At 44.6% G+C, this 20721-nt stretch overlaps 5 protein-coding genes across 9 annotated transcripts; 1 reads left to right on the top strand and 4 right to left on the bottom strand.

Moving 5' to 3' along the window:
- Positions 1–1640: 1640 nt before the first annotated feature.
- Positions 1641–3809, bottom strand: herpud2 (HERPUD family member 2). 4 transcript variants are annotated; one of them, XM_049730648.1, is made up of 6 exons: positions 3657–3809; positions 2992–3193; positions 2822–2929; positions 2401–2742; positions 2185–2326; positions 1641–1982 (listed from the first exon to the last, which is right to left on the bottom strand). In XM_049730648.1, exons 2-6 carry the CDS (start codon positions 3057–3059, stop codon positions 1824–1826), a joined length of 819 nt encoding a protein of 272 aa, XP_049586605.1. In that variant the 5' UTR covers positions 3060–3193; positions 3657–3809; the 3' UTR covers positions 1641–1823. The 4 variants fall into 4 exon arrangements, with proteins under 4 accessions (XP_049586605.1, XP_049586607.1, XP_049586606.1 ...); XM_049730650.1 differs by having other exon boundaries at positions 2822–2926; XM_049730649.1 differs by having other exon boundaries at positions 2992–3110; positions 3657–3785.
- A 229-nt stretch (positions 3810–4038) lies between these two features.
- On the bottom strand, positions 4039–5968 carry pkdc (protein kinase-like domain containing). The gene is made up of 3 exons (XM_049730641.1): positions 5819–5968; positions 4824–5207; positions 4039–4722 (listed from the first exon to the last, which is right to left on the bottom strand). The coding sequence occupies exons 2-3, from the start codon at positions 5189–5191 to the stop codon at positions 4128–4130; spliced, it is 963 nt and encodes a 320-aa protein (XP_049586598.1). The 5' UTR covers positions 5192–5207; positions 5819–5968; the 3' UTR covers positions 4039–4127.
- Positions 5876–8336, top strand: acad9 (acyl-CoA dehydrogenase family, member 9). The gene has a single exon (XM_049730640.2). It carries the CDS (start codon positions 5876–5878, stop codon positions 7760–7762), a length of 1887 nt encoding a protein of 628 aa, XP_049586597.1. The 3' UTR covers positions 7763–8336.
- On the bottom strand, positions 8044–13374 carry dpy19l1l (dpy-19-like 1, like (H. sapiens)). 2 transcript variants are annotated; one of them, XM_068651923.1, is made up of 22 exons: positions 13047–13374; positions 12804–12828; positions 12528–12615; positions 12194–12331; positions 11964–12084; positions 11545–11638; positions 11369–11426; positions 11208–11299; positions 10925–11024; positions 10736–10813; positions 10560–10646; positions 10433–10492; positions 10278–10358; positions 10076–10177; positions 9934–10005; positions 9813–9870; positions 9662–9690; positions 9277–9396; positions 9036–9210; positions 8869–8968; positions 8673–8798; positions 8044–8598 (listed from the first exon to the last, which is right to left on the bottom strand). In XM_068651923.1, the coding sequence occupies exons 1-22, from the start codon at positions 13252–13254 to the stop codon at positions 8436–8438; spliced, it is 2175 nt and encodes a 724-aa protein (XP_068508024.1). In that variant the 5' UTR covers positions 13255–13374; the 3' UTR covers positions 8044–8435. The 2 variants fall into 2 exon arrangements, with proteins under 2 accessions (XP_068508024.1, XP_049586596.1); XM_049730639.2 differs by having other exon boundaries at positions 9662–9686; positions 9794–9870; positions 13047–13373.
- A 1134-nt stretch (positions 13375–14508) lies between these two features.
- Positions 14509–16502, bottom strand: gbp (glycogen synthase kinase binding protein). The gene has a single exon (XM_049730642.2). The coding sequence runs from the start codon at positions 16369–16371 to the stop codon at positions 15862–15864; it is 510 nt and encodes a 169-aa protein (XP_049586599.1). The 5' UTR covers positions 16372–16502; the 3' UTR covers positions 14509–15861.
- Positions 16503–20721: the final 4219 nt, after the last annotated feature.

Genomic DNA, 20721 nt, shown 5'->3' with positions numbered 1-20721 from the left:
CTGCACTTTTGCCATCAATTTAGCATTTTGGCTCATTTTCCTCTACTCTGGCTTTTAGCGGACGCTGCGTGACAAGCTAACAGGTCAGCCCTGGAGCACAGGCATGCGGCGGCCATCTTGCTAACAATATGCTAATAGGTTAAGAGCAGGCCGGGTGATGGATGGCGTGTCTGTGGGCATTTAGCGGCAAAGTGCTTTGGAAAGCCAAGACGCCACCAAAGTGCTTCAAGGACGAGTGACGTTTTTGTGATGAAACGTGAACTAGACAGGAAGTGGATGCGGAATTTAAACTGAACGTCAGCCTAACACATTTAGCGTAAAAAGCTTTGCAATATTTCCATTTATAAACTGATTTTCGCAAACATGCACACCGCTTTCGCATTTAATTTGCTCCCAGTCGGAATTTATGAATTTATTTGCTATACTAGTCAAAGTGCAAACACAACAATACAAAATATATATATACAAGATTATCAATATTACCAATTTCTTAAAATGATTATTTAATATAGTGTTCAGTAAGTCTGTTGGACCAATTAGCCACCTTTCGCTACGCAATCAGTAGGCTAGCTCCTATTTTTGTGTGTGCCTCGTACAAACTCTACAAACTGCCACACACACACACACACACAACGAGTGTAATGAAGTGAGTATGTCCTCTAAAGACAAGATTTGATAGGAGGGAAACAGGCTGCATAACAACAAGTTATTAGGATGATGAAACGTCCTACAAGCGTCCAAACACTCTTAAAAGAAAGCTCGACTCAGATAAGGAGCGACGGGAGGCAGAGGGCACGGGAGGGGGTGCTTACGATCCTAACCCGATTGGATCGACGGCTCGCGGCGGGGACGTAACCCAATCAAACATCCGTCAAGCCCATGTCATGCATAATTAATTGAGCCCGCTACACGAAAATCTATGCTGATTGCATTAGGACCTTTCAGAGGACCCGTCCGAAGTGCATCGCGTCATGTCCTTTAATGGCGCTGCCTATTCTTGCTGCTTTTTATATTTATAGACTATTTATTGAAACATGTCCAATTAAGACATTTAATGCTGCTGTTCACTCACTTGCACATTTATGTATATACATTGAGGATGTATTTATTCTTGTAAAGTCTCTTGCTGGTATATATAAACACTTACATTTTGACTATTTTGGTTTTTAAGGTAGCTGGCACACATTTTTTAACATGCGTTACTGCCGCCTGGTGGACTGGAGCCTCACTGCATTGTAAATTTTCCACCTGTTAAGGCCCTCAACACAGTTTACACTCGATTGTGGTTTTTTTTTGGGATCGAACGACGACCACTGAGCCATTGTCGCCTTGCTATGGAATATTTGACCATTGGTTGCTGTTAAGTGAATACATTTTTGATTTTTTAATAAAGCATGGACACAGCCTGTTAACTTTACCGCACTTCAGAATGAGACACATTTTCTAATTAAGATACATTCACATTTGTTTTGCTATTTTATACTATTACTGAAATACAAATATCAATACTCACTGGCCAATCTCTGATTTGCTCTTCTGTGACTGTTGATGCGCTGAGGTCCTTCCTGCGCTCTCTGCCTTTAACATTTGCAAATGCTGCCACCTGCAGGACAGCAAAGGACTTACAAGAAGAAGGAAAATCATCTATACACAGCTTTTTATTCCTCAAAAAGAATACATAAAGCCATGACTTACAATAAAAGAAACTAAAACAGATGGGTTTAGGGAATCCATTCACAGCTTGAGTGATACATTTTCAAATAGTGCTTAAGGCCTTATGAAATGTTGAACTAGTTTACAGGCTAGTTGAGGTCAGTTAAGGACTAACGAGGATGGAGCACAGGGGGTAAGGCAGGTGGTCTTTGGGGCCACCCCTCGGGAATAAGTGAGGTGAAGAAGATTCTGACAAAGGACCACGCCACGGTGAGCAAGCCGGGCTCCTCTTGCTGGGCTTCCTCCGTGCCGTCGTCCATCACCCGCTCCTGAAGACGCACACACATCCTGTTTAACCCTCAGGTCGCGTGGTATTTGCTTTTCCGCTTCTGTGTGGCCATTTTGTAATTCTCAAGAGTTTTAGCTTCTCTAACTTGAAAGTACAGAAAGCGCAAATATATGATTGAATTAAAACGTATTATAAAATTGATTGACTGCTTGAAACTGTTGATATGGAAAATCAAAACATACCAATTCGTGCAGGCCTTGTTGCATTTCAGCTTCCTCCCGAGCTTGGGCTTGGTCGGGATCCTGAAGGTTTGGTGGGTCTTGCTGCTGCTGGTTTTGCTGCCGCTGTTCCACCGTCCTGAAGGGAAACCAGCCCACCTGGTGCCTAAAAGCAAAAAAGTAACATCTAACTTGTGCTTTGGGCAACATTTACAAAAGACAAACCCACTAGTGACTCACAGGTAGACGAGCATCATAGCTCCCACCACCACCATGAAGCGCCCGAAGGAGCAGTTGAAGTAGACGAAGCTGAGCAGGATGCAGACACGGAAGAGCGCGAAAGGCCAGTCTAGCCAGTCCCCGTTGAGCTGGTCCTCGTTTAGCATGCCCCCGCCGCCGCCCGCGCCTTGTACGTTCATCTGGATGTTGGCGTCAGCCGCGGGAGGCAGCGGCAGGTTCTCCGGCAGGGGGTCGGCGGCCGGGACGGGCGCCAGCGGGGGCTGCGCGGCTTCGTTGGGCTGAGGAGGCGGCAGCTGTGCAGTGGCGAAGCTGGGAGGCTGAGATGCCGCCACCGCTGCCTGACTGCAAAGAGAAAGACCACCGTTTTAAGATTGGCCAGCAGGGGTCAAACAAATTTTAGAGTGAGACATTTTATACTCACTACTGCATGTAGTAATGCCGCGCGTACATCTGCTGCCACCACAGCATCTGCATGGGTGCCAACATCTGGCCACCTTGCGAAAGCAATCGAGCTCCTCCATGAGACCTGCTAATGATTACCATCAGAAAAAAGAAGCACGCTTGTGAAGAATAAAATATGGAGTCTCTTACGATTGGGAGATGCCAGCCAGGTTCTTGGGGTTCGAACTGACGGTGTCACCTCGACGCCGGAGATCCATGACTCATTATCGTGGAGCGAACAAAGGTCGGAGGAGGGATTCGACGACCACCTGAGGAGGAAGCTTCCTTTAACACCTCACTGGGAGATGCTTGCCCTTCTGCATGATTTGTTGGTGGTGCTGCTTTATTCTGCCTTTTGAGATATCAAGTGAGAAGTAGACTTTCAAACCATTCATATGCACTCACTGGACAATGTAAGGATTTGGATTTAGTGGTACAATGACTAAAGAGTTTAATTTCCTGACCAAACATATTGATGTGAAGACAAATATTGACGCCGCCTATTATTACATAGATGTTCTAGATATTGTCCATATATTGTTGACTTTATGGCGTCACAAAGTTTTTTTTTATATTTATATATATTTTAATTGTCGTACGTGTGTAACTGGGTGGCGATAACCTGACGGGCAAATATTGACATCCATATCGTTCAGAAGTGATTAGCTCGGCTGACATCACAGCTAGCTCTCTTTAGCTTGTTGGCTAGCAAAATAGCTCGCCCCCGCTTTCTTACGGGGGGGGAAAGGGGGCTTTGACAGCGCGCTTTAAATAAGAAAGTAAACTTTACGTGGTGACAGGACCTCCTTATTTACCTGTTTAAATGCTTCTATAGAGAAGTGCCACCGTCTTCTATGTTGTTTACTCAGTGCTTGATGTCGATGACGCCATTGCGGAAGTCAATATGTCGTCACAAATCTGCGTCCTGGTGACGTCACAACTGCGCGACATTTGCACATTAAAATAGTGCGGATTTTTTTTAATATACCCCTTTTTTTACGAAAGAGCAACCTTTGGTGAACATATCTGGAATCAATTGAAAAAATACTAGTTATGTGCTATTTATTACTATAATTGTTTGTCAAAATCTTTACCTCTAAAAAATGGATATAAGGAAATTTAAAGCCTTATTTGAGAAAATATTCGAAAATGTTGCATGCAAACTGGATCACACTTTTTCTTTTAATACGACATTGCAGCCATGCACTCGCATTTTTATTTTGTATCATCTTTTCGTGCGACATGTATCAATAAAAAAAAAGATCAAGCCGAAGCTTTTGTTGTATTCAAAGCTTGAGCTTGCTCAGGACCTCTTCGATCAGCTTCTTGTCGTGGCGGTCGATCTTCCAATGTCCTGGCATCCACCCCAGCAGGAAGCGTTGGAAATCAGTCCATGCGAAGGCAAACATCTCCCTCCACTCTTTCTCCAATGCCACAAAGTCCAGCTGGGTGCTGCTCAACGCACACTTTAACTCAGAAAAGTAATGATCCAGGAGGCCCGGCGCCTTCTTCTCACACTCCCTTTCTTTAAGACAGCTGCCCAGGAAGTAAGCCACATCTTTCATCCCACAGCCGCCGCCCACATACTGGAAGTCCACGGCCGCCACATCCCGTCCGTCGGAGGAGAAGCAGAAGTTGGCCAGCTTGGCATCGCCATGCACGATGGTAAGGAAGCGGCAGCTGTTCAGCGCCTCATCCACCGCGCCAGCCGCTGCCTTCAGCCTGGCATCATCCATGGCCTCAAGCTCATCCGGGCGTGTCTCCAGGTGCCAGTAGGTGCCCACTGGCCACAGGCCCTGCGGAGCTACGCCCAGGAAGTGAGCGTGGAAGTGGGCTAACCAGCTGAGACATGCCTTCATCTCATGATCGTTTACGTTGGTTCTGTGAGGACAACAAAAGGTGTATTTTGCAGCAGAATACTGCATGTGGTGATATAATACTGCACATTTGTGGGAGGAAAATACAAGTGATTAAACTTCTACCTTCTTTGGTCATAACCAGCCACATCCAGGTCTTCCAGTACAATGAGAATCTCATCTTCATGGGAACTAACGGTGAAACAGGCGGGTATCCTGCACTTGGAATTGGTGGCGTAGTTCTGGTACCAATGTGTCTCCACCTCGTAAGACCTCACCTTCCTCATATGGGAGCGATGGGCGGCGGTGGCTTGTTCGCCCCCGTTGGGAGGGAACTTGACGTGTTTAACGACCACTGATGGCCGCTCGCAGCCCTCCAGATGCAAGCGGACGATCTCGCCATAGCCGCTCCACAGAGTCTGGATCTTGGCGCCGACACGCAGCGAGGCAGCGCCGCATGCCTGCAGAACCGTGTCCTGGAGCGCAGGCTTCATTTACAGTCACTGTTGACTATCAGAACAAGGAATTAAAACAAAAGCGGAAGTTATTCGACGTATTTCCCTCCCCGATAAAATGAAAGTCTGCGTTATGGACTTTGGCGTCCTGTCCAAAAACTCGCACGACCCTTGTTTTATGGTTGTCATACTCTGCGCATGCGCTATACACTGTGCAGTAGCCGCAAAATGTGTAATACGGGACTCATTGCCGGCATCAAATGGCAAGGCCGAATTTTTACTTTACTACTATTTTATTTAAATTTTAATGTCATTTTCGGCAGGAAACGACCAAATCAACAACCGGTGCCGCCATGTTTGATGACGCGTCCAACACCGTGGCGCAAGTCGATGACGTTTCGGCACTGTCCCAGTTCTGCATTGGATGTACACTTGCACCCTATGATCTTAAATACTTCGTGCGTCCTACTAAGTGTACAAGTCATGGCGGACAGCAATGTGCGGGGTCCGACACTCCGTTTTGTGCACTACCAAGGTGCGTCAAGAACATTTCCAAACGTGCCCTTACGTTTCTGGTAGGAAGTGCCAACAGACTAGCGAGGAGTACGCATATAGAGCGTTGAAAGAAATGAGACGGGCCCACGAACGTATGTGCTATACACTGACCTTGTTTTTGCAGCCATCGCCATTAGCAGTTTTCAGCGCTTCTGTCCGCCCACCAAAATGATGACCATCAGTAGAATGCTCGTCCTCTCCAACTGTTTTCACATCCGAAAGCAGCTTCTGCGCAGTATAAAGCCGAAATACGTCTGCTCTTTCCCACCGCAAAGGTCAATTAAAACTTACACAAGAAACCTCGCCTATGCCAAAGACTTGTTCCTCGGCCAAGTCAATCAGGCGGAAGTATTTCCCTTTCCAGAAATTGGACTAGAAGAATTGGAGGAGATTAACCAGCTTGTGGATCCTGTAGAAAAATTCTTCAATGAGGAGGTTGATTCTGCAAAGATTGACCGAGAAGCAAGAATCCCCCCGGAAACGTTGAATGGCTTGAAAGAGCTTGGACTGTTTGGACTCCAGATTCCTGAGGAATATGGAGGTCTTGGATTGTCCAATACTATGTATGCACGACTTGCAGAAATCACATCATTGGATGCTTCTATTGCAGTCACACTCGCTGCTCATCAAGCAATTGGATTGAAGGGTATACTTATAGCGGGGAATGATGCACAGAAGAAGAAATATCTGCCTAAATTAGCCTCAGGGGAACACATTGCAGCTTTTTGTTTGACTGAACCAGGAAGTGGAAGCGATGCAGCTTCCATTCAGACACGGGCGACATTGTCAGACGATGGAAAAAATTACCTTCTCAATGGATCCAAGATTTGGATTTCAAACGGCGGAATGGCTGACATCATGACTGTGTTTGCACGGACTGAGGTGCTTGTAGATGGCACTAAAAAAGACAAGATTTCTGCATTTATTGTCGAGAGAGCTTTTGGAGGCATTACGAGCGGAAAACCTGAAGACAAACTTGGTATCAGGGGCTCCAATACTTGCGAAGTGTCATTTGACAATGTTCCAGTACCGCTGGAAAATGTGATTGGAGAATTAGGGGACGGATTCAAGATCGCCATGAATATACTCAACTCGGGAAGATTCAGCATGGGAAGTTCTTCAGCTGGAATGATTAAAAAAATGATAGAATTGACGTCGGAATATGCCGCAACACGAAAGCAGTTTAACAAACGCTTAAGTGAGTTTGGTATGATCCAGGAGAAATTTGCAATCATGGCCTTAAATGTCTTCGTAATGGAGAGCATGGCCTACCTGACATCAGGAATGATGGACAGACCTGGGCTACCTGATTGTTCTTTGGAAGCCGCTGTGGTTAAGGTGTTCAGCTCAGAGGGAGGCTGGATTTGCGTCAGTGAAGCTCTTCAGGTTCTCGGAGGTCTAGGGTACACAAAAAACTACCCATACGAGCGTTACCTCAGGGATTGTCGTATCCTTCCCATTTTTGAAGGTACCAATGAAATTCTGAGAATGTACATCGCTCTTACCGGTATGCAATACGCCGGTAAAATCCTCACGGGAAAAATCAAGGAGATGAAGAGAGGAAATATCGGTCTGGCTTTGGGGATGGTTGGGAAAAAATTGAGGAGCTCGTATGGAAGCGTACCAGCAGGGGTGCTTGCGGGGAAGAACGGAGTGATTCATCCCAGCTTAGCGGAAAGTGCGCAAAAGTTTGAAGAAAATGTTTATCTTTTCGGATCAACAGTAGAGAGCCTGTTGTACAGATACGGAAAAACAATCGTGGATGAACAGCTCATTTTGAAAAAAGTAGCAGATGTTCTTATTAACCTCTACGCCATGACAGCCGTCCTGTCCAGAAGTAGCCGTTCCATCAGCCAGGGTCTTCGGAATCATGACCACGAGGTGTTGCTTACAAACACCTTCTGCGCTGAGGCTTACTTCAAGAATAATTATTTGATGACCCAGTTGCAAAAGAACTCTCCCGAGAACAATGACGCCAACTTGAAGAAGATCGCCAAGGACGTTTTGGAGAATAGAGCGTATATCTGCTCTCATCCTCTTGAGAGGACATATTGAGTTCTCTCATGATACTAATACTTCTTGGTTTTGGTGGAAAAGTGCCTGTCACAGAAAAGCTTTGCATCACCAATAAAATAAAAGTGCTTAACTATAAACTCTGGTATTGTGATTAAATAATTGTACGGCGAGATCATACAAACATGTTGGATACTTACGGATAACTTTTCTGGTGGAAAAAATATGGAAACTTGAGGTCCGCTCAAGTCGCCTGGAATTTACAATCTACGGCAAGAGTGTAAAATTATGAATACAATCAAGGGTGGGGGGAAAAAAATACATCAATTGTACCCTTTATTTTAATACAAAACATCTATAAAACATGTGCAAGACGCATAGACAGAGAGAGGAACCATGACACATTAGAAACGATTAAAAACATTCCTAGGAAAAAAAGCTCTGTACATATTTTTTGTTCACGCAGTGGCTCCCTTTGGCACATAAAGGCTTCCTCTTGAACTTGTTATTCCAATACTTCTGCTTTTTGCAACCTTATTTCTACACACTGCTACTGTTAGGGCGTGATAAACCGCTACGGGTAGTTTGGCAGTGCGACAGGCTAAAAAAAAAACAAGTTATCCGATTAAAGTCCTGTAACGTATATTGCTTCCACCGCTGCACCAAAAAAACTTGAGATTTGAGTAAAGTCCAAAAAGCAGATGACTGAGTGCTGTTATCTGGCATCTTTGGGCACTTTGAGAACTTTGTAGATATGATTGGCAAAGACGGTGGAGAAGTGTGGCCGTGAGTTTCTGGACATGTGAGTGCACAGAGGAATTTTACCCACGTTCTCCGGGTCTTCCACATCCCAGATCTCCGGCATGCTGCAGCCGGGCCTTGAGGGAATGGCGAAAAATAACATTTTATTGGACTCCATTTATTCAAACAACTTTGCAATGACGTATCCTACCTGGTTCTCCTGGTGCACCAAGAATCTTCCAGAACAAAAAAGTCGACTCCCAGCTTGTTCAAGTTGCTCTTGACAGTTTCTGCGGACATGCGGCTATACATGGAGTACACCAACTTGGTTCTCTCCCTGAGGAACACGACATACAGCCATGTGATCATCACGGTCTGATCATGGTGGTCATGTGACTCGCGCTGACCTTAAACCGGCGTCTTCGTAGTGGGGGTGGTTCACGATGGGCCGACCCGTGGACAATTTCACGCTGGCCATTGTGGGCATTGCACCCGCAAACACAGCATCTGCATCACATGACAGAGAAAAAAAAAAGTGAGGTGGAACCAGGAAGGGTTAGAAATGATGCCTCACCAGGGACGGTGTTGTCCTGTATCCAGTCCAGCAGCTCCTCCTGAGGCATGTTGCTGAACTCCCCGATGATGCCCCACTGGGCCTGCAGGTTGGCCACGCCCTTCACCGACATGAGGGCCAGCATGACAAACACAAGGACCTGTTGTTTGGTCCTGTCCGCGATCCAGCCCAGTAACTGAGGAGAACACGGAAAAGAGGATGAGTGAGGCAACCGGAGCGAAGACGTCGTGGCGATTACAACCTGCCGGGAGCAGATCAGCGATGCCACGATGCACATGTGCGGCGTGAGGAAGAGCTTCAGCCGCATGATGAGGACGGCCAGCACGCTGAAGGCCAGAAGCTGCAGACTGTGGTACGCCATCTGCAGGAGACCATCACAACCAATCATCAATCTTTTTTTTTAATTGTTAAATAATCTTTCTGCATGCTTATCTTCAAAGATCAGTTGTGTAAAAAGTTCATGGCAACCACAATACCGATGCTAGTTTTGTTAGCCAGTCTAAGGTGTTTCCTATTATGTGTTAGCATTCAGCTAGCGGACTTTTGTCAGATTTGGTTAGATTCTGAATATAATGATTTAAATTTGTGCAGAATATGTACGGGAAATATGGAGGAACAGTTCTCACCTCTCCTTTAGTGACAACGTCACTCCTATAACAGAAAAAAAGAAGCTGAAATATGTGTAATTTTGTGTTATTGACTTTTGTTGCATAATGTCATGATTCGAAATTCCTAAGTGCACAGTGACATCATCTGACCTCGCAACCGAGTCATCTTTATGACCAATATTTGCTTTTCCTCCATCCTTCAGGTAGCGGATGACATCTTGCATAATCTGAAAAAGGGAAAAAAAAGTTATGTTTATGTTTTTTTAGCACATCACAAACAATCTAGTTACCGTCTTGGCAATCAAAGCCACCACCAACAAGTTGACGGGCAGCAGCAACGTTGTCAGGTAGCGGGTGGGAGTCTGGCGAAGGATACAAATAAGTGTTACAAACGTTACTCGCACACAACACGTGCGGTGATTTCAGTCCCACCTCCCACTCCATGAAGTCAAACTCTGCAGCGCATGTGTACATGAGCGTGTGGAAATCCTTGTAGCTGGTAAATTTGGACTTGATCAGGCCACTGATGTGAGCCTGGGGAGCAAAAAAGTGTGTCAAGGCACAACAAATAATTGAGAATTTCCGCTAGGTAGGTCACAGTAACTTTTGGGAAAGTGAGTGAGCCGTAACTCACATCGTCGGAAGCACCGAGAATGGTGGACAGTAGGAATTTGAGTAGAACGGTGGAGCCCACCCAAAATAAAGCTTGCATGACCTGTGGACAGAAGAAGATTTTTCTTACATCCAGAATACGAGTCTACTATAATAAGAAAAATAAATCCTTCCTACCCAGAAGACCAAGCCGGTTCTGAAGATCCGAGTCAAGCGATCCCTCAGCGCAATGACAGCCTGAGAAAGAAAATCATTATTTATTTAAGAAGATTAATTTCGACATCATCCTCGTGACTCGACTCACCCAGATTGAGACCAGCGAGGAGGCGTAAAAGGATGTGAGCAGCATGGCGTTGCCAAACATCAACACAAAGCAGAAGGCCAGTGCGACCTGCAGTTTGAGTAAACAAAAGATAGAGGGCGCTAGTGAGCACAATCCTTCCACACCTTTCCAATACATTTTAATAAGACCTGGCATACCATGTGAGTGACCAACAACGACTGCATCTTAGCCGCGCTGAGGTAACCCAAGATGTAGGACGCAAACAGGGAAGCTACCTGAGAAAGGAGAAAACAAACCCAAAAAAATAACATTTATTTGATCTATTCAGTTCTATTAAAAACACGTGTAGATGTTCCTTTGAATTTTCTCTCTGTTTTGCTCCTGACCTGAGTGAGCAGCACAAACTGGGCAAACTGCCATGGCAGCATGAAGCACAGTGTGGAGATTCCCAAAGCGGCCAGGGCCATCCTGCTCGGGTTCCGGGTTCTGGTGGTGGGGGGTGATAAAAACAGCGAGGAAAAAAATAAAACACCCACTGGACACAACTGCACAGGCGCCATAAGAGCTACGTTTGTTCCACTCCGATCCTGTGGGTGGCACTAACGAGCATTACTAGATGCATTCCGAATTTGATCAGCCGTGTTCAGTGGGTGACATGACCCTCTCTACCTCAAGATGAATGTGAGTAGCATCATCTGCAGGACCAGGAAGGGGTAAGCAAAGCTTTCCCTCAGAGGAGGAGTCCACATCACACGTGTGCTCTGACGCATAAAAGATGAAATATTAGCCGATTTTTAATCAGAGTCACATTTCAATCACCTCGCACCAACCTCGCCGTGATTGAAGAAGAAACACGCGGTGGTCACGACGCCGCCCAGTCGGCTTCCGCTGGAAAGGAAACACAACAGACCTGATTACAAGACATTTATTAACCCTCATTCTAATCGTTTCTTTTTTCTTTCTTTTTTTTTTTTTTGTAACCAACCAGCCAAACTAGGATAATTACCTGAGGTAAGCGCCGTACAGGAAAAACATGCTCATCATCAGCCCGTTGAGCAAGAACACGCATGTCACGTAGAAGTAGGCCGGGTCGCCCAACCCTGAAAATATATTTGGGAACACCCTGAATCATATTTTGAATTTCAAAGCAGTTCCTAGAATGTCATCACAGTTCATCTTACTTAAGAGATTTTTTTAAAAACAAGAACCGACTTGTTTTCCTCCACCCTCAAATCAACTCTTGGTTGCATCACCTTTATGTAAACGTTGACTAATCAATAAGCGGGCCGTTTCTAAAACAAATATTTGTTTGCCCTTTTAGTTTTGAAGGACTTCAGTCATAACTTTGCTTCTTTCAGTAGGTTGTTTGTGTGTGTTAGAAGATATTTGCAGAGGGCACAGGATCGCCACGGCAACTGCAAGTACCTTCGCAACTGTCCACTGGCGTGAGGCCTTCTCCTCTGTTGATGGACCAGCACATCTTGGTGGGAACGCCAAAGTAGCCCATGACGGACGTGTAAACCCGGTACCAGCTAGCTAGAACCACCTGCAGCACGCAAACACACACAGTCGGCCCGACCAGTATGGATTTTTTTTTGGGCTGATGCAGATTTTATATAACAGTTGCGAAAAAACAAGTCCTGCCAAAAAAATACCTCTGGGTAAAGATTAAACCTCTTGAGGGTGTTTATGACGAGCGGGTATTCGGTCAGCCGGTCGTTCATGATCATGTGCAGGCCCTGCAGGAAGGACGGCGCGTCGATGATGGTCTTGTAGTACGAATAATACAAACCCTGCAATTAACAAAAAAAAAACGATGTATTGATTAAAAGACAACTTGATAACCCGCCTGGGGAAGATTCAGAGCCACTTTCAAGCAAGGATTAGAGTGAAATGTCACTCCATCTAAGAAAGAAAATGCTTGGTGTCCAAAAAAGCTTTCAGTATGATGAATTACGCAAACACGATAATAAATAAGGAAATGATCACCATCTCGGTCCGGAAAGCCATTTCCTTTTCTAAGCTGGATAAGTGTGAGAAGTGTCTGTCATTCTCAAATAGTTGTGTGAGATGATACCTGCAAGTAGAGCATAATAATAATAATAAAAATAATAATAATAATATAATAATAAGCGTTAGACAGGAAAGGTCAGATTGGTGAGAGAAGTCAAAGATTTAAAATGAAAACCAAATAAAAGCATTTAAATTAATAACACTGCTCATTAATGCACACATTTTTATTTATTTATTTATTTTACAACTCACCAGTGGAGATATCCGCTCAAAGCAGCTGGGGGCAGACAAAAATACAATTTAGAATTTTTTTATAAGAAAAAAAAAAAACATTCTAATTGCAAATGAATTAGCAATGAGTGGTGGCTAACGGTCCAGAGCTAACAGACAGGTGAGCTAACGTTAGCCCGGATGTTGATATACGGTGGAGATAACAACTTTGTTAGCCGCATATTTATCACAGTTTTCAGCGTCCCGGCGCGCCTCGCATCTTACCGAGCAGAAGCGTGAATCCCAGGCCGACCGCCGAGGTGTGACTTAGCCCCAGCTTGTTCCGAACGCCCGATAGCCCATTCGCGGCTTTGGCATCCCTGCTGCCAGCAGCGGCTCGTTTGGCGCCGCTTTTGCCACCAGTAGAAGCGACCGGGGGACTCTTTTCGCTTTTGTCGCTTTTACCGGTTTGCTTTCGGTTTTTGGCCGCCATAGAGAGTTGCGGGAAGATGGGGAAGCAAGCAGTAGAGGAAGCCGGAGGTGAACGAGAGCTGAGCGGCCACAGAGCGGCGGTGCGTGCCTGCTCATGAGCTCTGATTGTGCAGACGCTTTCACTTACTACAGTGGCGGGTGGATCGATCCAAATGTCGATAACGTGAATATTGATATTGGTCGATATCAATGTATGAGGATCGATACGTGGGTACTTTCCTCTCCTGTAGTTTTATTGAAAATTAAAATGAACTGCATTTATGTGTCGCTACTCACTACCAACAAATAAAAGTCCCTGTAAAGTGAAACCAATTGTGTAACATATTATTAAAAAGAAGTATCATTAACAACAATTTGAACGATTAAAAAATATTTATATATAAAATACATACACAAGTAGAAGTACAGATACTTCTGTAGAAAATACAAAAGTGCAACAACCATTGTGCCTCTTATTCACCCCAAATAAATTTCAGATGTTCTTTTAGTTCCATATTACAGCACAAGGCCACATGTTGAGAGCTTCCACAAAAACAGAAAGAATTCATTGTTCAAAGATATCAGCCGGGGGGGCAGGTTAGGTTACAAAAATTTTTTGAATGAGTTAAAATCATCATCGAGTATCGAAAATCTAACGCACAAAGCTAGGCATCATTAGATGGTGCGGTTTTAATTTTTTTCTAATTACCATAATGATCTTTCTGTTGTATAAAAATAGTAGCGGTGTTGCAAGAGTGTGAGACCGGAAACCTTTTGTGAGCAGGTCTTAAATGTTTCCTCTGCAATAAAAACCGCTTCACAATACTTGTTTGTCCATGGCAGCAGTAATGACATCAGAATAATCTGGTTAAATGCTTTTAGTCTGTTCTTTGAACTTTAATTTCTAAATTGGGAGTACATAAAGCTCACCCAGTGCCTGTTTGTGCTGTTTATGAGCTCCCCAGGGCGATTGGAGCTTCTTTCTCTTCTGCTGGGAAAGATGATGAAACACAGTGACTGAGCAGGAGCGGCAGAGGGAGCTGCCGTAAACAACATGGAGGCCACTGCAAAACATGTTTTTCTCCCCCTCGCTTTTCGCACCCTACTGTGCTGCTCCACATAGAGAGACGAGAGGAGGGGGGGGGGGTATTTATAGGCCCATAATGAACATGTGTCCTCCAACGCCACGCCGTCCACGCTCGCACACGTGGAGAACCTATCTGACTAACGGAGCTTTGAGTCACAAGGCGTTCCCGGAAGTCAAGACGACAACAAGTTTGGAAAAACAAAAGTGTGTTTATTAAGACAACCCCAAAAAACAAACAAAAAAAGGGCCTGAATACTCAGGAACATTAATACTTCGTTACGAAGCAGTTGTGCATTTTTCTTGACACAGAGCACAAATACAAAAAAAAAAAACACCAACAATAGAACTCCTCATTGGAATTCCCAAAAGGTGAAGAGCACCACAAAAGTGTTGTCATGTGAACGTCGACCACACACTTCCCCCTTTTACAAGCAAACAAACAGACCCATGTAATAGTAAGCCCTGTGGGAAATGGCCTTGCTTTCACATGCCTCCCTGCACCCCCACTATCTTGCATATTTGCCCACCAGGATCCCCTTTCAGAGGACACCTAGAAGCTTCCAACCACAAGAGACTTTTTGTTGTCACATTGCTTGGTATAGAAAAAAAAAAACCCAACAACTTCCGATACTCCTCATAAGGACCAAGGGTGAGCTGGAGCCGATCCCTGGGAAACAACCCGGACTGGTTACCAGTCTCAGACAATTGTAAGACTCTTCAATGATTTGAACAAGTCACTTGGAATGTGGGAGGAAACAGGAAGCCGGGATTTGAACCCCTGTACCGCAAAACTGCAAGGCAGTGGCGCTAACCACAAATCTACCGTGTTGTGTAGATAAACTGCTGTAGAAAAATAACACAGATGGTGTCTTTGATGAGGTTTTTGGTGGTGAGAGTAGCTGCTCCGAGAGGGAAGTCAAACTGAAAAAAGTAATCAAAGGTACACATTTGCTTCCTGTCTCCGAGTGTAAACAAAATGGCCACACACAAACACTAAAGGATCTTAACTCTCCTCCACGCTAGAGTTCATGAATGTGGGGAGTGAACGAAGCTAGTAGTTTGTATCCCAGGCACCCAAACGACAACAGATTAAAGGAGAAGGTGGGAGAAGACAAAAAAAACGTGTTTACGTGTGGAGGGGGGCTTTATGAGTCGTCTTGAAAATGGCGTCCATCTTACTCTTAAAATGACACACAAAAAGCCCCCCATGTGAAATTTCATTCATCTGAGAAGAACGGGGTGATGTCGACGAAAAAGAGCAAAATTTCCGATTGTTCATAGCCCCTTCGATCCCCCCACCGCTGCACTTGAGTTGAGATTTTCAAACATAAACAACACGGCTGATTAGCCGGGCGGCTAACTGGCAAGCTAACCGCCTCCCGTTGACGCAACGGAGCCAATGTTCCAGGTCAAATAAAAAAGGGGGGACGTGGATGGAAATAGGAGGTTAAAACTCAGCTAGCAGTTTCGTCGACTTGAACTTGAAAGTCAAAGGGGGAGAGAGTCACGGAGAGGGTGGGAAGAGCCGAGTTTGATGTCTCGTCAGCACGGCACGTTGTCCGCTGCCTTGGGGAAATCGCCACAGTCCGCCGCGGAGAACTGCAGCCGCTTTACGGCCTCTTTGATCAGATTGCCAGACAGGATGAGCTCCTGGAGGAGACGATGCGGGTCGTCCTCGTCGGCGTGCAGCCTTTTTTTGTTCCACGGTTTAATTTGGTCCCACTCCTGGTCGCTCGAGCCGGGGATGTGGTAAGGGCTCGCCCGGCTGCTGCCGCGGTTTCTCAGCCGGATGCAGCAGCCTTGCCGTTTCGGAACCGGCGCGCCCGTGGCGATGGTGCCTCCAACTCCACCGCCGCCGACCCCCGCCGGGTTGACCACACTCCCCACGCCGGTGGTGAGTCCGTGCAAGCAGGCAGCCTTCTTCGCATGGTTGCCGCTATTGTTGTGGAGCTGCAGTGCCTCGCCGATTCTCGTCACCAATGCGTCCACCTCTTTGGAGTCGACGGTGACGGACTGCTCCAGGAAGATGTAGTTTTCCTTTCGACAAGGCATGGTGAGCGCCGGTGAGTGTAGTTGTTGTTGTTGTTGTTGAGGATGAATGAGAGTGGAAGCGCTCCACACACCGCTCCTCGGTCCTCGCTCTCGCCACGCCGCCAACCTCCAACAAGCACCGTTGATTTGTAAACAATGGATGACGACTAGAGAGGAACGTACCAAATCTCCCGCCAAGGGGTTAATTTGGGTTGTTTCGAAACAAAAACCCCAGACTCCTATTGAGAAATAAGTGAGACATTTTATAAAAACATCCATACATAATATTAATCATTTTTAAACAAATGCAATACTTTTATCCGTATCACCCCGATGATTTCCCAACATACCGATAGTTTTCCCCCCCTTACTGCTCTCCTGGTTTGGACTCTTCCAACCAAATGGACGTTACATAACTCGTAACTGCTTGTCAGGGGAAAACAAACAAAGCACGTTTTTCGGTCGAACAGGGAAGAAAAGCAAACCGTTAGCATTATGTTTTTCGAACACAAGATCATATTAAACCACCGTGGTGTTTTCCATAATAACACGCTCGTGTCCCAAAATAAACAAACCAAGTAGTCACTAAAATGGTATCGTTTTGATAGTATTTGACCTTTGGGTTGTAAAAAGGCGTGCCGTACCTAATAGCGGGCGTTAAATAACTAATAAATGCAGACTGACATAAAATTCACAAGAAATTCTCCCTTCAAATTACATTAGCATTTAGCTTCCAGACTGGTCAAGAGTTTTATTATTCTTATAGCACAGTCTGCATGTTGTGTGAATGTGTTCGAAAATCACAATGAGCTGGCTGCAAGGTGAAGTTTAAATGTAAACAAAGTGTTTTTTTTGCATTGAAACACAAATACGGAAAGAAATTCGACCCTTTTGCTGTTTTTTGTTGTCGTTTGTAACACTAGCAATAGGTAGCCTGTTACATTTTAGAACATCATCCTCTTTTGAACCAAATCAATTGGTCAGTAAGCAATTAGATTTTAGGACTTGTGTTGCTACTCAACCATTCTTTTACATGCACATGAATGCATCCTTTTTTTTTATTTTAAGAATCATCTCCCTAACCTGTATTTGTGAGTGCACGGTTGCAATACGTTGACAGCGTGGCAGCCAGCATGTGTATGCTGACAATAGGAGTGTGTTTGAATATGCGTGTGTGTGTGTTGCTGAGGGGAGTACACAGTGTTCAGTTGTGCTTTCTGAGAAACACCACGGCTAAACCTGATGCTCCAGTCAATGAGAGCCCTCGTCACCATATAAGGAGCTACGATGGTTGCCAACACGTGGCGTGGCGAGCCAATCCGAGGAGCCTCAACTCAGACTTCCTGTGTGGCTCAAAGTAAGACATGGCGGGGGTCAGGGAGTGGGAGGCGCAGTTGGGAGTGGTACCAAAAAAAATGTTGGAAACCAAAAGTCAGAGCCAACAATGGCACGAAGCCAAACATTATACTGAAAGAGGCCCGATCGAATGTTGGTAAACACTTAACCACAAGTCGACTTCCGCACAAATGAGGAAATGAACTCCAAATTTACTTTTTGGCTTTTACTCGAAGCGTTTGCTGAACAAAAGTTTTCAACGGACGAAAAAAAGTTGCTTTCCTTGACCTGAAATGTTTTGAAAACTAAAGTAAACATTTGATGACTGCTCTCAAAGTTCAACTTGAATGTGGGTAGTTGTCACATAACTCAATTGCTCATTTAAAAATGGGTCATGCGTCGAAGCTGAGGGTGGAACATATTTGTTCAAAAAGATTTGAGAATAATAAACAACAATAGGTCAAGTGAAAGTGTAGTTTATCAATGTCTGTTTATTAAAAGTAAAGTCAACTACCTTTGCTTTTAAATGGCTGCCGCGCCCAGCAACTATTCAGGGCACGGTGCTTATTCAAAGTTACGGTATGTGATAACGTCACAATAACAATAGCAAACCTTGGGACTTTCTGTCCTAAATGTGTCATGACTCGAGTCCTTTTTAGCTAGCACAAAGACTTTGTGAGAACATTTCATGTGAAATCTAAAAACAAGGAGATAATTGTCACCCGGAGGGAACTTGACAACAACATGAAAACATTCAAAAGGGAGATTAAAAGGTTCAAGTCAATCCCATAATTGAGCATGTTTTTGTTTTGCTCGTTCCACTGTGTTGCCGTCCCATCTGTTAGCGGGATTATACCCCAAACATAGACCCTTCTCGCCCGCCATGTGTTCACACTACACTTGTGTTCATTTATAGAGGCAGATGTCAAATAAATTATGTTGCAACTCATCTCGCAAGTGTGTGGCAATAGAGTGAAAAACGAGTTGAGACTTGAGGTGCGTCGGGAGGAGAAACTGCAAACTTCGCTTGCTCAATGTCAGGCCGCAAAGTTCGTTGAATGAAACAAGCGCAGGAAATGATGTCACGTGATTGCAGCCGGCTGCCGCTTTATTGGCACGTACTCGCCCGACGGTAATGTTTTTTTGTTTGCTTTCGTTCCGATAAAACAATAGGAGAGGATGTGTGAGAAAATGAGCGCCAGCCACATCAACGAGGGAGATTACGATCGGCTACGGAATGTAGCGGAAGTGGGGAAGAAAAGCCAGTTTGTTGTCATCACACCTTCCCCCCCTCTTTACGAAAAAAAGACATGAGTCATCTGTCCGACGTTCTCTTTAAAAGAGGAAGTAAAGCCTTTCGGGAGGAATGAGGGCATGTGCTTCCTCTGAAACATAGAAGGAGATTGTTTATTAACAATCGTCCGCTTTGTTAGCGTTGTAAAAAAAAAATGATTCAAGCGCCTTATAAAGTCACAAAGTTCATCACGAAAAAAATGTCAACATCCGCCTGGTCGTATAAGCAGATAAGACAATCTTAAACGGATAAGACAAATACAAATATTAATATATGAGCATGCGTGCTGGATTGTTGGAGCTTGTGGGAGGCCGTGGAAGTTAAAATGGGGACGCAAAGATAAGGTTGCAACTGGGATTTATTTATTTATACGTGGGCAGCATTAAAATACTACTGGAGGATGCGTCAATGGTGACATGTGAGCCCCCTGCTGGCGGTATTTACCATCGTGGGGGGGGGGGTGCAAATGGAGACACTCAAAAACATGTTGATGACCTTGTCGAGATTTCATCAATGACATTGTGGGTTGTATACAAGTGCTGCGAAAGCTTCACATATCACATTGACTAAGCACTCACCTGTTTCCTGGCTTTGGTCATGTGACACTGGCTAGCTGAGTTATGATTGGTTGTTACCTGAGCCCTTGACAACAACTGGCAAAATGAAGTTATCAAATCAAATGTAGACAAAATAGTACCTATTATTGCCAAAAATGATTAAATAAATAAGTATCCCAAATTATAAAAAGTTTAAAATGAAAATTAGTTAATATTGTATGGTTTATAATGAACTGTTTAGCATATTTTGCATATACTCTATAGATTTGAAGTTTTTATTTATTTTATTTTTACCTCAACTACAAATGACCTGGCCCTTGTGCCCCTTTTAAAAAAAAAATCTGCCCAAATGTTTACCTACTGTTTAGACAGTAACACAAACATTTATTCCCCCCCCCCCCCCCCCCCCCCCCCCCCCCCAACCAAAGTTAAATATTCCAAGGTTTGAGATTACCCCAACAATTCCAAAGCGCTCCTTGTTGATGTTGCCAAACATTTTGCCTTTGCCGCCGGCAAAAGAAAACAAGAGGATCAACTTTGATAGCAGTTGGCGTGTGTCCAGGCGTTCAAGTTCACAGAGTTTGTTTCCTCCATTCAAAGGGCAAGCGAGAGAGAGAGAGAGAGAGAGAGAGAGAGAGAGACGGACCATTTTTATACTCCCTATGCTGAGGAATGCGAGGCACATGGCTGCCAGTACTATGAAAGGATTTATGTGTTGCACATTTGTAAACACATTCAGGAACGTGATCTCCGGCTAATAGTGGCGTATTTAGAAAAAGAAGTCGAAGAAAAAAAAAAAATTAATATAGCCTATTCAAAAGAGTTTGTGAAGTGATGCCATTGAACCCGCCTGCACAGCTAAGCTAAATGCTACATCTATGATTTATGCTAATTTAACTGCACATACTAGTCTAAAAAAATATTTGTTATTGGAAAAAATATGTTACATGCTGTTTGAAAGAACGTTTTGACTCTGTCTACGCCTCCACCAAAATCTCACAAACACTGATTTGTTTTGAATCTGCAGACAAAATGGCCGCCACCCGTTAATCATCCACGTGGGACTCGAAAAAGTACACCCAGCGATAAAGTCATTCGGGAGTTTTGTCTAAGCAGTTCACAATATATGATACACCTCATATGATACAAATATTTATTGACCCTTTCTTGTTCCTGTTGTGACCA

Source organism: Syngnathus scovelli, chromosome 9 (assembly GCF_024217435.2).
Source record: "Syngnathus scovelli strain Florida chromosome 9, RoL_Ssco_1.2, whole genome shotgun sequence".
Lineage (NCBI taxonomy): Eukaryota > Metazoa > Chordata > Actinopteri > Syngnathiformes > Syngnathidae > Syngnathus > Syngnathus scovelli.
The sequence above is the reverse complement of the archived record's forward strand: the minus strand, read 5'-3'. Positions and strand labels throughout refer to the sequence as shown.

Coding starts and splice junctions, on each gene's coding strand:
- herpud2 (XM_049730648.1), bottom strand. CDS start 3,059: ATGGATCTCCGGCGTCGAGGTGACACCGTCAGTTCGAACCCCAAGAAC. Junction 2,743..2,821: donor CGGCATTACTACATGCAGTA/GTGAGTATAAAA, acceptor TTCTCTTTGCAG/TCAGGCAGCGGTGGCGGCAT. Junction 2,327..2,400: donor GCTATGATGCTCGTCTACCT/GTGAGTCACTAG, acceptor TTTTGCTTTTAG/GCACCAGGTGGGCTGGTTTC.
- pkdc (XM_049730641.1), bottom strand. CDS start 5,191: ATGAAGCCTGCGCTCCAGGACACGGTTCTGCAGGCATGCGGCGCTGCC. Junction 4,723..4,823: donor GCTGGTTATGACCAAAGAAG/GTAGAAGTTTAA, acceptor TTGTCCTCACAG/AACCAACGTAAACGATCATG.
- acad9 (XM_049730640.2), top strand. CDS start 5,876: ATGATGACCATCAGTAGAATGCTCGTCCTCTCCAACTGTTTTCACATC.
- dpy19l1l (XM_049730639.2), bottom strand. CDS start 13,254: ATGGCGGCCAAAAACCGAAAGCAAACCGGTAAAAGCGACAAAAGCGAA. Junction 10,647..10,735: donor CGTTGTTGGTCACTCACATG/GTATGCCAGGTC, acceptor CTCAAACTGCAG/GTCGCACTGGCCTTCTGCTT. Junction 9,687..9,793: donor AAAGATGACTCGGTTGCGAG/GTCAGATGATGT, acceptor TTTCTGTTATAG/GAGTGACGTTGTCACTAAAG.
- gbp (XM_049730642.2), bottom strand. CDS start 16,371: ATGCCTTGTCGAAAGGAAAACTACATCTTCCTGGAGCAGTCCGTCACC.